At 41.9% G+C, this 13317-nt stretch overlaps 1 protein-coding gene and 3 non-coding genes across 4 annotated transcripts; all 4 read right to left on the bottom strand.

Moving 5' to 3' along the window:
- Nucleotides 1-919: 919 nt before the first annotated feature.
- LOC110506672 (small ribosomal subunit protein uS15) lies at nucleotides 920-5494 on the bottom strand. The gene is made up of 6 exons (XM_021586465.3): nucleotides 5368-5494; nucleotides 3922-3970; nucleotides 3564-3642; nucleotides 2966-3135; nucleotides 1447-1547; nucleotides 920-987 (listed from the first exon to the last, which is right to left on the bottom strand). Exons 1-6 carry the CDS (start codon nucleotides 5388-5390, stop codon nucleotides 954-956), a joined length of 456 nt encoding a protein of 151 aa, XP_021442140.1. The 5' UTR covers nucleotides 5391-5494; the 3' UTR covers nucleotides 920-953.
- On the bottom strand, nucleotides 1219-1346 carry LOC118944584 (small nucleolar RNA SNORA19). Its single transcript, XR_005039936.1, has one exon. It is a non-coding gene; the product is annotated as a small nucleolar RNA SNORA19 (small nucleolar RNA).
- LOC118944571 (small nucleolar RNA SNORA73 family) lies at nucleotides 1647-1869 on the bottom strand. Its single transcript, XR_005039923.1, has one exon. It is a non-coding gene; the product is annotated as a small nucleolar RNA SNORA73 family (small nucleolar RNA).
- Nucleotides 3354-3485, bottom strand: LOC118944577 (small nucleolar RNA SNORA68). Its single transcript, XR_005039929.1, has one exon. It is a non-coding gene; the product is annotated as a small nucleolar RNA SNORA68 (small nucleolar RNA).
- Nucleotides 5495-13317: the final 7823 nt, after the last annotated feature.

The raw sequence follows: 13317 nt of genomic DNA, 5'->3' as shown, positions 1-13317 counted from the left end.
TATAGACCACATTTAATAAGGTAACAATGATTCTACGCTTAAGTGTTGATATAATTCAAATTACTTTGAAATACTAAGGAAAGGTTTATTCAATTAAAACAAATAAATTATTTAGCCATTTATGCAATAAGGCATTTTACTTTCTCCAGGGATTTTTCTAACCACACAAAAATATAATTGCAACAATTTAAAAGATATTACAGAGGATGCTCTTATGTAATAAGTCAATTGAAATAAATTCATTAAGCCCTAATCTATGATTTTCACATGCCCAGGTTGAGGCATGGCCATGGGCCCACCCACTTGGGAGCCAAATCTAGCCAATCAGAATGAGTTTCTACCCACAAGGGTTTTAGTAGACAGAAATACTCATCAGCACCCGCCCCAGACAATACCACATGTTATGCAGCCAGATGTCAAATTCCTGGGCTTGTGTGCTTACATGTGGCCTGAGGTTGAGGCCAGTTGGTTGTACTGCCAAACCATGGTAGAGAAATTAACATTAAATTCTCACAACAGCTCTATTTAACATTCCTGCAGTAAGCATGCCAGTTGTACACTCCCTCAAGTTGAGACATCTGTAGCATTGTACTGACAAAACTGCACATTTATTGGGTCCTTCTGTCTCCAGCACAAGGTGCACCTGTGTAATCATGTTTAATCAGCTTCTTGATAGGTCGCACTTTTCAGGTGGATGGATTGTCTTGCAAATGAGAAATGATAACAGGGATGTAAAAAAAAAAAAAAAGTGCACACAAAATTGAGAAATAAGCATTTTGTGCCTATTGAACATTTCTGAGATCTATTTCAGCTCATGAATCAAGAAACCAACACTTTAGAGGTTTATATTTTTCACTATAAGTACTATAGCCACCCTTTATAGAACTCATCCTCTAAAACAAAAACACAGCAGACAAGATCCTTCCAAATGGATCTTTATTTGTGAAAATGACTTATGCCACCAGAGCAGAAGCAGTAGAGGATTCGCTGTGGATCAAAAGGGAAAAGGAATTAGTAATGTAAAGGTCTGTAATCAACTAATACGTTGAGCACCAATTTTAACAACTAACAATAGAAGCAGTCGTATGGTTGATGATCAACCAGTGAACATTTGTTAGTATATACTCTCAGCCTGCTCAAGACAGCTAATTATCCAGTTTAGGTAATGCCTATGGCAATTGGTAAGAATTAACTAGAACCACTGAGTGGCAGGGAGATAGATGTATGAAGGGGACTGGCAGGTTGGCACAGAACAGCCACTCTGCTAATTTACCTCCAAGGTTTATCTAGCACATAAGAAATATCTCATCTCTTAGAAGGGAAGAACAAGACAATGAAGTGTGCCATTTAGTGAACAAACTGAAAATATTAATATAGTAGGTACTATGCCTTCATGCTGGCTTGCTCTCCCTAAAGTCAATAAAGCAGTGAAGAGGTACTACGTACTACTTCCAGTTGGGAGCAAGAACTCTCTTGGTCTTGTAGTAACGGGCCAATCTGTGGATTCTGCTTTCAGTGAGAATCAGACGGAACTTGGCATCCTTGTCCTGAAAGAAAAAAATAAGCTATAGTTAAACAGCCCTTCGACATAGTCAAAAATCTCAAAATCGGTCAATGGCAAATGCAGGTATTACAATTTTCAGTTAACTTGTGCACTACATGGTTTGCCTCCCCAGTCATGGCCCAGGGGCTCTGGGAAGACGTAGGAATATGCAGGACGCCGTCCCCACCAGCCCAAAGGCTGGGAACAGGCTTGCTGTACAATGTTGTGGAACGGGACTGTACATCATGGCACTGTATAGTGCTACGCTCCCATAAGCCACTTGGACAGAGCCATGCAAGAGCAACCTCACCGGATATCCACATTGAACATCAATCAATCAATCAATAAATTTTTACGGCAAGGCACAATTTAGTTGGATTTTCAAACATTAAGTTTTGCTTGAGATGCTGGTGGTTTAACTTAAGGTATAGGGGGCAGCATTTTTACTTTTGGATAAATAGCGTGCCCAATTTCAACTTCCTGCTACTCATGCCAGGAATATAAAATATGCATATTATTAGTAGATTTGGATAGAAAACACTGAAGTTTCTAAAACTGTTTGAATCATGTCTGTGAGTATAACAGAACTTATGTAGCAGGCAAAACCCAGAGGACTAACCATTCAGAATTTTTTTTTTTTGGTCTCTGTTCACTGAGTTTTCATTGGCAAATTATATTTCTTAGGAACCTGTTTTCAGTTCCTACTGCTTCCACTGGATGTCACCAGTCTTTGGAATTTGGTTGAGGCTTCATTTGTGCAATGAAGTAGGCCATCTAGGAACTGGGTAACACTGTTGAGAGTGCGCAAGACGTGAAAAGTAGCATGGTTTGTTGTCTTCCTGTATTGAACACAGATAGACCCATCAAAATTTTATTGATTATTAACGTTTAAAAATACCCAAAGTGTATTACAAAAGTAGTTTGAAATATTTTGGCAAAGTTTAGGCAACTTTTGAAATATTTTGTAGTGACGTTGCATTTTTTGGAAGCTGTTTTTTTTCTGGATCAAACGTGTCAAATAAATGGACATTTGGATATATATGGACGGAATTAATTGAACAAAAGGACCAATTGTGATGTTTATGGGACATATTGGAGTGCCAACAAAAGAAGCTCGTCAAAGGTAATGCATGTTTTATTTTTAATTTCTGCGTTTTGTGTAGCACCTACAGGGTTGAAATATGCTACCCTCTGTTTACTATTGGGCTATCATCAGATAATAGCTTCTTATGCTTTCGTCGAAAAGCCTTCTGACATGTTGGCTGGATTCACAACGAGTGTAGCTTTAATTGAGTATCTTACATGTGATTCAATGAAAGTTTTTTGCCCAAGTGGGACGCAACTGTCCCCAATATCATAAGAAGTTAACAGTCTCTTCCCTCCCTGGAAGTTAACTGGAGACAAACATCTAGAGGCCATTACCTTTCTGTTCCTCTCCAGATGCTTCCTTATAGCAACAGCCTTCTTGATGAGGTGGTACAGATCCTCAGGCAGGTCAGGGGCCAGGCCCTTGGACTTGAGGATCCTCAGGATCTTGTTTCCAGTGACGAAGCGCACCTGGGCAACACCATGAGAGTCCCTAAGGATCACACCTGGAGAGAGAACAGTAGTATCAGCCTTTTCTAACTTACGTCTCCTGGTAGCTTCCCCTCTGTGGTTTGTACTTTGTGTAGGGGTCAGCCAAACTCGAAATGATTTGGTTGTAGAAAAATACAGAATACTTTCTATTTTTGTTCTAAGCGGATGGAGAGGAAAAGAATGTGAGTAACAATATGCATAGGACTAAGACTGGGTAAATAATCTGGAATGATAATGTTGAACCTTGAATTCACTTTCAATGGCACAGCAGCTTCAGGGAAAGGCGACAAGGTACATGTTGATTTTAGCACACCTGACAAAATCATACCATTCATTTGATATGGCCTTTGGGTTAGGGTGCATAAGTCATTGTCTTCTCAGTTCATAATGTGGAAATCTTATGGAAAGCGCTGGACAGCATACAAATTAACAAGGTACTTACCAATCTGAGAGGGAGAAAGACCCTTCTTGGCGAGCTTGAAGATCTGCTCTTTGACGTCATCAGATGTAACCTTCAGCCACTGTAGAACAACATTTCAGAGGTTGAGAGACTGATGATGTCCCCTTTGTCCACTGAGCCTTCTATTCACAGGAGTGATCATTTGTAGTTTAAGTTTGGTATTTAGCTAAGACTCTGCAATATGACATGTGCATTCCAGTGAAAGTTGTATCAATGATGATATAATGGCAAACCATGTAGTCACATTACTAGGTTGACCAGATTCATTAACATATCTTACAAACAGATAGCAAGACGCCAGTTGACCATCTAAAAGTTTAATGACCAACTACATACTTACGGTGGGCACACTGCGCCTGTAGGGAAGTGCAGACTGGGACAGGCCCTTGCTGAAACAGAATGAAAGTAGCTCTAAGTCAGTAGCTATTTAAATCATGACAAATAGTGCATTTCAACTAGCTAGCTAGTTATTTAGCTAGTGTAGTACTTTTCAACTAGCTAGCTAGTTAGCTGTGTAACTAGCTACACTACGTACACACACAAAAGTATGTGGACATGCCCTTCAAATTAGTGGATTTGGCCTTTTTATAAAGCACCCCTCCATTGGACAAAAGCCATAGGAAAGCATTATCTCAAGTGATGACTCACTCTTCACAACCTGGCAGTCTGATGGACAAATCTGGGTTTGGCAGATGCCTGGGGACTGCTACCTGTCCAAATGCATTGTACAGGAGGAGGAAGAGGAATAATGGTCTCTGGTTATAGCTAGGCCCCTTATTTCCCTTCAATGGAACTCTTAATGCTACAGCATTGTGGCTGTATCACAACTGGCCGTGATTGGGAGTCCCATAGGGCAGCGCACAATTGGCCCAGCGTCTGGGTTTGGCCGGTGTAGGCCAAACAACAATTTGTTCTAAACTGACTAGCCAGGTTTAAAAAAGGGGTAAATAAATTACAAAAATGTAAAACAGTTTGGGAAGGCCCTTCCTTCACTGTTACAGCATGACAATGCTGCCTTGCACAAAGCGAGGTCCATACAGAAATGGTTTGTTGAGGTGTGTAGAAGAAATTGGCTGGCTTGCCTGCACAGAGACCTGACCGCAACTCCATCGAACACCTTTGGGATGAATTGGAACGCCGACTGCGAGCCAGGGCTAATAGTCCAACATCAGTCCCCGACCTCACTAATGCTCTTGTGGCTGAATGAAAGCAAGTCACCGCAGCAATGTTCCGACATTTAGTGGAAAGCCTTCCCAGAAAAGTATGCTGTTATAGCAAAGAGGACCAACTTCACATTAATGACCATGGTTTTGTTATGAGATGTTCAACGACCAAGTGTCCACATACTTTGTTATGTAGTGTAACCTACCTAGCATTAGGTAGAAGCTATGACTAACTAGCCAACACTACGCTAACATTAGCACTGGAATGGGCAAATAATCTTCTGGTTTAGACCGATTCATGGAAGACTAAATACAAACTTGATCGAGGGGATGCATTGTTACTGTTGCAATGTGCGCGCATATGCGACTAAAAACCCATATAATTATTTTAATGACTAAGCAGTCGGCTTTCATGGCAGGAGTGTGTGCGCGGCCATCATGTCACTGTGCTGGTTGCGGCATAACGCTAGTTGTTAACTAGCTATAAATCATTATAGTGGACATTTAAACAAATGTGTCCACATAAAAAAATATGTTGGAGCTGACGAGGTAATGTAAAAAGGTCCAGCTACTGATAACAAAAACCAATATTCTTATTATTTCCGAATGAAACACATGCTTACCCAGGAGCGTGCATACGACCCATGATGGCGTTCTAAGCGAAAAGAAAGAGGGAGAAAATGTGCGGCTTTTCGGAAGTAAAACGTTGAATCGGAAGTGACGTGTCCTGAAGAAAGATAATTTATTGTATGTGTGATCTTTTTACAGTCTATCTATGGTAGGACTCATTTACATTGTGTTTCATATCGACCATGGCATGGGTGACTTTTTTGTTATGAAACGTAAAATAGCATCAGATGGTTTAAATCAGGGCTGCACATCCCTCTTCCTAGAGATCTACCATCTTGTGGGTTTTCAGTCCTACCCTAAAACACACCTTATTATTTTAATTACCTGTTCAACAAGACCTTAACTAGCTGAATCAGATACGCTACATTTGGGTTGGACGAAAACCTACAAGACTATAGATCTCCAGGAAGACGGTTGGGCAGCCCTGGTTTAGATCCTTTCTATCATTGCCAAGCCTATCAGCAGACCTTTTTAACATGCATCTTCTCTCTGGGGAGGTTCCCATTGCGTGGAAGGCAGCCACGGTGCATCCTTTATTTAAAGGTGGAGATCAATCTGATCCTTTCTGTTATAGGCTAATTTTATTTTGCCCTGTTTATCAAAAGTTTTGGAAAAACTTGTCATAATCAACTGACTGACTTTCTTGACGTCTATAGTATTCTCTCTGGTATGCAATCTGGTTTCTCTCAGGTTATGGATGTGTCACTGCAACCTTAAAGGTCCAATATTATGTCACCATTGCCCTTGATTCTAAGCAATGTTGTGCTGCGATTTTTATTGACTTGGCCAAATCTTTTGATACAGTAGACCATTCCATTCTTGTGGGCCGGCTAAGTAGGATTGGTGTCTCTGATGAGACTTTGGCCTGGTTTGCTAACTACCACTCTCAAATAGTGCAGTATATAAAGTCAGAACATTTGCTGTATCAGCCACTGCCTGTCACCAAGGGAGTACCCCAAAGGCTCAATCCTAGGCCTCACGCTCTTCTCAATGTACATCCACAACATAGCTCAGGCAGTAGGAAGCTTTCTAATCCATTTATATGCAGATGATACAGTCTTATACTCAGCTGGCCCCTCTCCGGATGTTGTGTTAAACACTCTACAACAACGCTTTCTTAGCGTCTAACAAGCTTTCTCTGCCCTGAACCTTATTCTGAACACCTCTAAAACTAAGGTCATGTGGTTTGGTAAGAAGAATACCCTTCTCTCCACTTTTGTGATTACTACCTCTGAGGGTTTAGAGCTTGAGGTTGTCACCTCATATAAGTACTTGGGAGTATGGCTAGACAGTACACTGTCCTTCTCTCAGCACATATCAAAGCTGCAGGCTAAGGTTAAATCTAGACTTGGTTTCCTCAATCATAATCGCTCCTCTTTCACCACAGCTGCCAAACTAACCCTGATTCAGAAGACCATCCAACCCATGCTAGATTACGGAGATGTAATTTATAGATCGGCAGGTAAGGGCCCTCTCGAGCGGCTAGATGTTCTTTACCATTCGGCCATCGGATTTGCCAACTTATAGGACACATTACTGCACTCTATACTCTTCTGTAAACTGGTCATCTCTGGATACCCGTCGCAAGACCCTCTGATTGATGCTTATTTATAAAACCCTCTTAGGCCTAACTCCTCCCATCTGAGATACCTACTACAGCCATCATCCTCCACATACAACACCCGTTCTGCCAGTCAAATTCTGTTAAAGGTCCCCAAAGCACACACATCCCTGGGTCACTCCTCTTTTCAGTTCACTGCAGCTAGCGACTGGAACAAGCTGCAAAAAACACTCAAACTGGACGGTTTTATCTCCATCTCTTCATTCAAAGACTCAATCATGGACACTCTTACTGACAGTTGTGGCTGGTTCACATGATGTATTGTTATCTCTATCGTATTGCCTTTGTGCTGTTGTCTGTGCCCAATAATGTTTGTACCACATATTGTGCTGCAACCATGTTGTGTTGCTAAAAAGGCTGTGTTGTCATGTGTTGCTGCCATACTATATTGTTGTCTAGGTCTCTCTTTATGTAGTGTTGTGGTGTCTCTCTTGTCATGATGTGTGTTTTGTCCTATATTTTTAATCCCAGCCCCAGTCCCCACAGTAGGCCTTTTGCCTTTTGGTAGGACCGTCATTGTAAATAAGAATTTGTTCTTATGTAGCCTGGAGAAAGTAAACCCAGCACAGGACACAAACTAATTAGGGGTTGTTTATTCTGTCGAAGCTTACATTTAAAATAGGATCATGTAGAAGGGATATCACTGCAAGGTGAAGTCACCATAAAGTAAAGTTCAGTCCATACCACAATCAAGTGAAATAAATATGTTAGTAAAGTGCATAAAAACAATCTGAGTACAATAAGTACAAAGTGAAATGCATAAACGGTAGTGGCTCTGCTTTTAGCACACTGTCCATATGATACCCTAACCTCACATGGAACAGTAGATCCTCATCTCACCCATACAGTAGCTTCAAATAATGTTATCATCAACCACAACATGGTTCTGAGAGCACTGGTATTCAGCTAGCAAGAAGCTAACCTTGGACCCACAATGGATTTCAACAGCTCTCCAGTATAATTGCTTGCTCTCACTCTTACACACTGCGCATGAGCAATCACATTACGCTTGCACACTATTTATGGATCTCTTAAAGGGACAGTGCCATCTAGTGAATATAAATTAATACAGCTATGAGCTTTTACCACCTGGCTACACTTAACTGACTTGCCTAGTTAAATTAAGGTTAAATTAAATAAAATAAAAATTGTGTGAGTGTGTGTGTGTGTGTGTGTTTATTTTTCTTCTGTGGTTGTTAATGTGACATGTTTGGTTTTCAAGTAAACTACCCCAGCGGTAGTCCCTATAAAATGAAGACTATTGTAATAGTTAGTAAAGCTTGTAATCTATGTTTTTTTGCTACTTTCCATATCATTGAACCAGTTATAGTCTGACACTTGACCATGGACTGAATATCTGACCTAATCTTCTGACTAATTTGGAGCACTATGTAAGGAAACCCCTAAACGTATCATACATGTGAAATAGACACAGATCCTGACATGTAAAATATTTGGATTTTATTAAAATGTTCTGTTTTAGGACATCAATCATTTCCTGAGCATTTTAAAGAAATCCCAATAGGGAAAATAGCATCTTCAGAATCCTCCTGTAAAAGGAACAGAAAACATACCATTTACAAGAGAGAATTAAAACACATTTTAACCTTTGTGACTTTGATTGTGCAGAGTGACCATTTTACCTGCTCATGCTCTTCCACCTTAGTCTTTTTTGTAGTAACAGCCTTCTTCTTCCCCAGGCAACAAAGACATCTCAGTCTTCTCCAGAAGGAGGCCTTCTTCTTGGAGGAGTCTTTACTAGCCACTTTTTTCACCTCAGCCATTATTTCCATGGGAGTCTCCTCATGCATGGCCTGGCTGATCAGGTGGACCACCTTAGTCTCATCTTCCTCATGGATACTGGTCAGGGTCTGTTCAGAGCACCCTGACCTCAGCGACAGGGAAGACATTGCCCGACTCTTCGATCTCTTCCTTGGCACGGTGGGAGAGGGATACTTCTCCAGCGGAGGCATTCCTTCTTGTCGGATCAGTTCCTCACAGCGTGGGTAGATTGCAAAAGGCCATGACTTATCCACATACTGTGAGGACAAATGGCTAGTAATGCTTCTCTCATTAGAGTCATGTTCCTTGGAGCCCCAAGCGGTGGAGTTGGGAAACAGAAGTCAGCTGCATTCCCAAGGAGGTTCTGGATGCCATGATCTGGCTCATGGAGATCCCAGTGAGTTTGCTGACCTCCTGAACCACTCAAGACATTTCCTCTATAGGAGGGAAAATTGATGAACGAGATGGACTTGATCCATGACAGTTTATTCACCTAGGTGAAAATGGCTCCCGGCTGTTGTCATCAACAGAAGCTTATTTTTTCTAAATATAGATAGATCGATCCATTGATCACTCAAGCAAAAAACGTTATTATTGCTCCAAATCCCTCTTGCTCTGAAAATAATTGCAACAAAAGAAATATCACAACATTCACTAATCTAAATTTCACTATAATACAGCACTGGTAATCATTGAATTTGGCAATCTTTCCAATTTGCCATGATGGTGGCACTATGTGGCCAAAGCTTGAACCCCAGCTGCTTGCAGCTATATATTAATTTGAAGTTGACTGATGGCTAATCTTGATCCACAACATCTGCCCTCATAATGATGAAGATGATGTCATAAACCTAGAAATAGAAGGATTCTAATTCTAATGACTCATTCTAATTCTGTAATTTGTGCGAGACGAGTTAGCGGAGCCCCTGGTGGGGCTATGGTTGGGCTGAGGGCTCCGGCTCGAAATGGGCAACAGCCATCAACCATTATTATGGGAAGCTCCATGGTTGGATTGGTGGAAGTCTGAAATACCCGTACACTTTGTTTTCCTGGAGCTAGGGTATTGGAGTTATTAGAAGTCATGCCCACCATCAAGAAACAGATTCCTGCTCTGAAAACAGTTGTGTTGTATATTGGGTCTAATGATATTATATGTGTGAAATCTGTAAAGTTAAAAGACAATTTCTTAAAGCTCTTGGAGAATGCTCATTAATTAGCAGAACATATAATTGTCTCGGGCCCAATTCAATCTCCTTATCGTTGTAGGACTGATTGTTTTAGCCATCTTTGGTCTCTCCACCAGTGGTTAATGCGTCTGACCAAGGACGCATGTCCTTCGTCAACAATTTTCACTCCTTCTGGAATAAGCCTGGCTACTTTGTGGAAGATGGAATTCACCCAGGTGAAAATGGCTCCCGGCTGTTGTCATCAAATATTGGGAAGGGTCTTGGTCAACTAAATTGATGTGAGGACAATATTAGCATTACATGTAAGTCAGATTTGACCATCTCCTCTTTGGTCACTGTGAGAGTTCCACATGTTGTATCTGTATCCGACAGAACTCAGGCCTTCTTAACAGATGGGCTTAAATCTGAATTTCTTGAGATTTAAAAAGGTGTTCCTCAGGGTTTGATTTTGGGTCCATTGTCGTTCACATTGTATATTAATGACATAGGAAACACTGTTAATACTTGTAACATTCATCTCTATGCAGATGACACAGTTTTGTATTCCTTTGTCACCTCGGTGCTGCAGGCCATTCGTGAACTTCAGCATGACTTCGATTCAATTCAAAAATCACTTACAGATCTTAAATTAGTGTTAAGTACAAGTAAAACCAAGCTCATTATTATTCTGTTTATATTGTAATGTATACAGGGCTCTCTTGTAAAATAAATGTTTAATCTCATTGTGACTCCTTGTTTAAATAAACGTAAAATAAAAAATAAAAAAATGATATGGTCATAATGATGATAGTTTATTAATTAAATAGCCCAGAGCCATTTTTTTTATATCCCTCTTAGTGAGTATTTTTTCTTCCTCCAAGATATATATCTATCTGACTGGTGTGCCATGTCAATAAGCTGATTAAACAGCATTCTCATTGTGTTTGGGACAATAAAGGGCCACTCTAAAAAGTGCAGTTTTGTCACACAACACAATGCCACAGATGTCTCAAGTTTTGAAGGAGCGTGCAATCAGTGGTGGAAAAAGTACTCAATTGTCCTAGTTGAGTAAAAGTAAAGATACCTTAATAGAAATCGACTCAATTAAAGGTGAAAGTCACCCAGTAAAATACTCCTTGAGTAAAAGTCTAAAAGTATTTGGTTTTAAATAGAATCATAAAAACACGGGACGAGATGTTAAAAACTGTCCATTGTGCCAATAGATGGAATGCACTCACATGAGATTTGCCATGATGTTGACAGAGTGGCATGGGAGGTTTATTTCTTAGACTGGGTTAAGATGTTAATTATGGGACACATCCTCAGTAGTGTGCCTTCGAATCAGTGGGTGTTTTGGCCTTTAATCACTAAACACCCTCATCAAAGGTGGCCAGCTAAAGGGTGATCAAGCCTTAGCTTGTGTCCCATGCCCAATTAAGATGTCCCACGGGACTATGCAAGGCAGGGGCGTCCTCTTCCCTGAGCCAGCCCTACAGCTGACCGCATACCTCATATGCCCTCCTCAAGTTGGAGGGATCTGAATTGGGTTCTCAGGTGGGGTTGGGGGTGTCATGAAGTTATAGCCCAGCAAGGGTCCTTCCGTTTGATCCAGATCCACTGGCTGCCTCTTTCAGCTGCTTGAGAAACTGCTCTGACGGTCTGCTGCAGAGCCTGTCCATGGATACCAAGTTATTTCAGCAACCTGATGGTGGAAGAACCAATGAATCCTCTGCATCCCACTTCAAATGGCCAGACTTTTGCATTCCAGCCATGCTGAGTTGCGTCTGCTGCCAACTCTGTGTAACGCAGTTTCTTACGCTCATAGGCCTCTTCAACAGAGTTTTCCCACGGGACTGTGAGCTCTATGATGTACACAGCCTTTCATGAAGGGGACCAGAGTACCATGTCTGGCCTAAGGTTGGTAGAAGCAATCTCAGGTGGAACAATGAGTTGCTGGCCAATATCGACAAACATCTTCCAGTCCCGGGCCATGGCTAAGTGTCCAGTTTCTGGCTTTGTAGGAGGATGCTTGGGCCTTTTCTGCCCTCCCGGATGAATGTTGTTGTTTTGATGGGATTGCTTGTTTTTAGAGGTAATGAATTGGTTACACTCCTCTTGGTCTCAAGTGCTACAGCCAGGCTCTTGAGGACCTGATTGTGCCTCCAGGTGTAGCGGCCTTGTGAGAGGCTGGTTTTGCAACCTGTCATTATATGCCTGAGAGTCGCTGGAGCTGGGCAGAGGGGGCAGGTCGAGTCCTCGCCATACCATTGATGTAGGTTTTTTGGTGATGGAAGCACATCATAAACAGCTCTTATGATGAAGCTGATGTTGCTTGCCTCCATTTGCCAAAGCTCACTCCAGTTGATCTTTCTCCTCTCCAGGCCTTCCCACCGGAGGCTTTCGTTGTACCATCTACCCAGGCTCTTGACGGGTTGCTCAGACACCGTTGGTATCAGGTCATCTCCAATGCAGAACCTCACATCTTTAAGCTGTCCCTTGACTATGGAGATGCTTCGAGATTTGCTTGGCTTGATTTTCATCTGGGCCCACTTGATGTTATCCTGCAGTTTTGCAAGTAGCCGCCTGGTGCATGCTGCAGTGGTGGTCAGTGTAGTCATGTCATCCATGTATGCTCGGATAGGTGGGAGACGGAGCCCTTCCTTAGTTCTCTCACCGCCGACCACCCATCTCGATGCCCTGATGATGACTTCCATGGCCATAGTGAAGGCCAGAGGTGAAATTGTACAGGCTGCCATTATGCCTACTTCCAAGCGCTGCCATGTTGTTGTGAAGTCAGGTGTTGTGAAACACAATTGCAGGTCTTGGAAATAGGCCTTTACCAGTGTAGTGATGGGTTCTGGTACGTGGAAAATGTTGAAGGATTCCCAGAGGAGTTCATGGGGAACTGAGCCAAAGGCATTGGCCAGGTTGAGGAAGATGACATAGAGGTCTCTCTTGTCCTTCTTAGCTGTTTGGATCTGGTGCCAAATCATACTAGTATGTTCCAGGCAACCAGAGAAACCAGGAATGCCTGCTTTCTGTACAGACGTATCAATGTACTTGTACCTTTCCAGATAAGTGGACAGCCTCTGTGCTATTATACTGAAAATGATCTTCCCTTCGACGATGTGAAGGGAGATTGGTCGGAATTGACTGATGTTTGTCGCATCCTTCTCTTTCGGGATTAGCACACCACCAGCCCTTCGCCATGCCTTTGGTATTATTTCCGTCTGCCACACTATCCTCATGAGCCTCCAAAGAAAGTGTAGAACATCCAGGGCGTTCTTGTAGAGCTTGTATGGTACTCCATTAGGCCCAGGAGCCGAGGCCGCTCTTGCTCTTCGGACAACGTTCTCTACTTCCCTCCATTTTGG

The sequence above is a fragment of the Oncorhynchus mykiss genome, chromosome 26, assembly GCF_057628025.1.
Source record: "Oncorhynchus mykiss isolate SJ-2025 chromosome 26, ASM5762802v1, whole genome shotgun sequence".
Lineage (NCBI taxonomy): Eukaryota > Metazoa > Chordata > Actinopteri > Salmoniformes > Salmonidae > Oncorhynchus > Oncorhynchus mykiss.
This window is presented reverse-complemented; position numbering and strand designations above follow the sequence as displayed.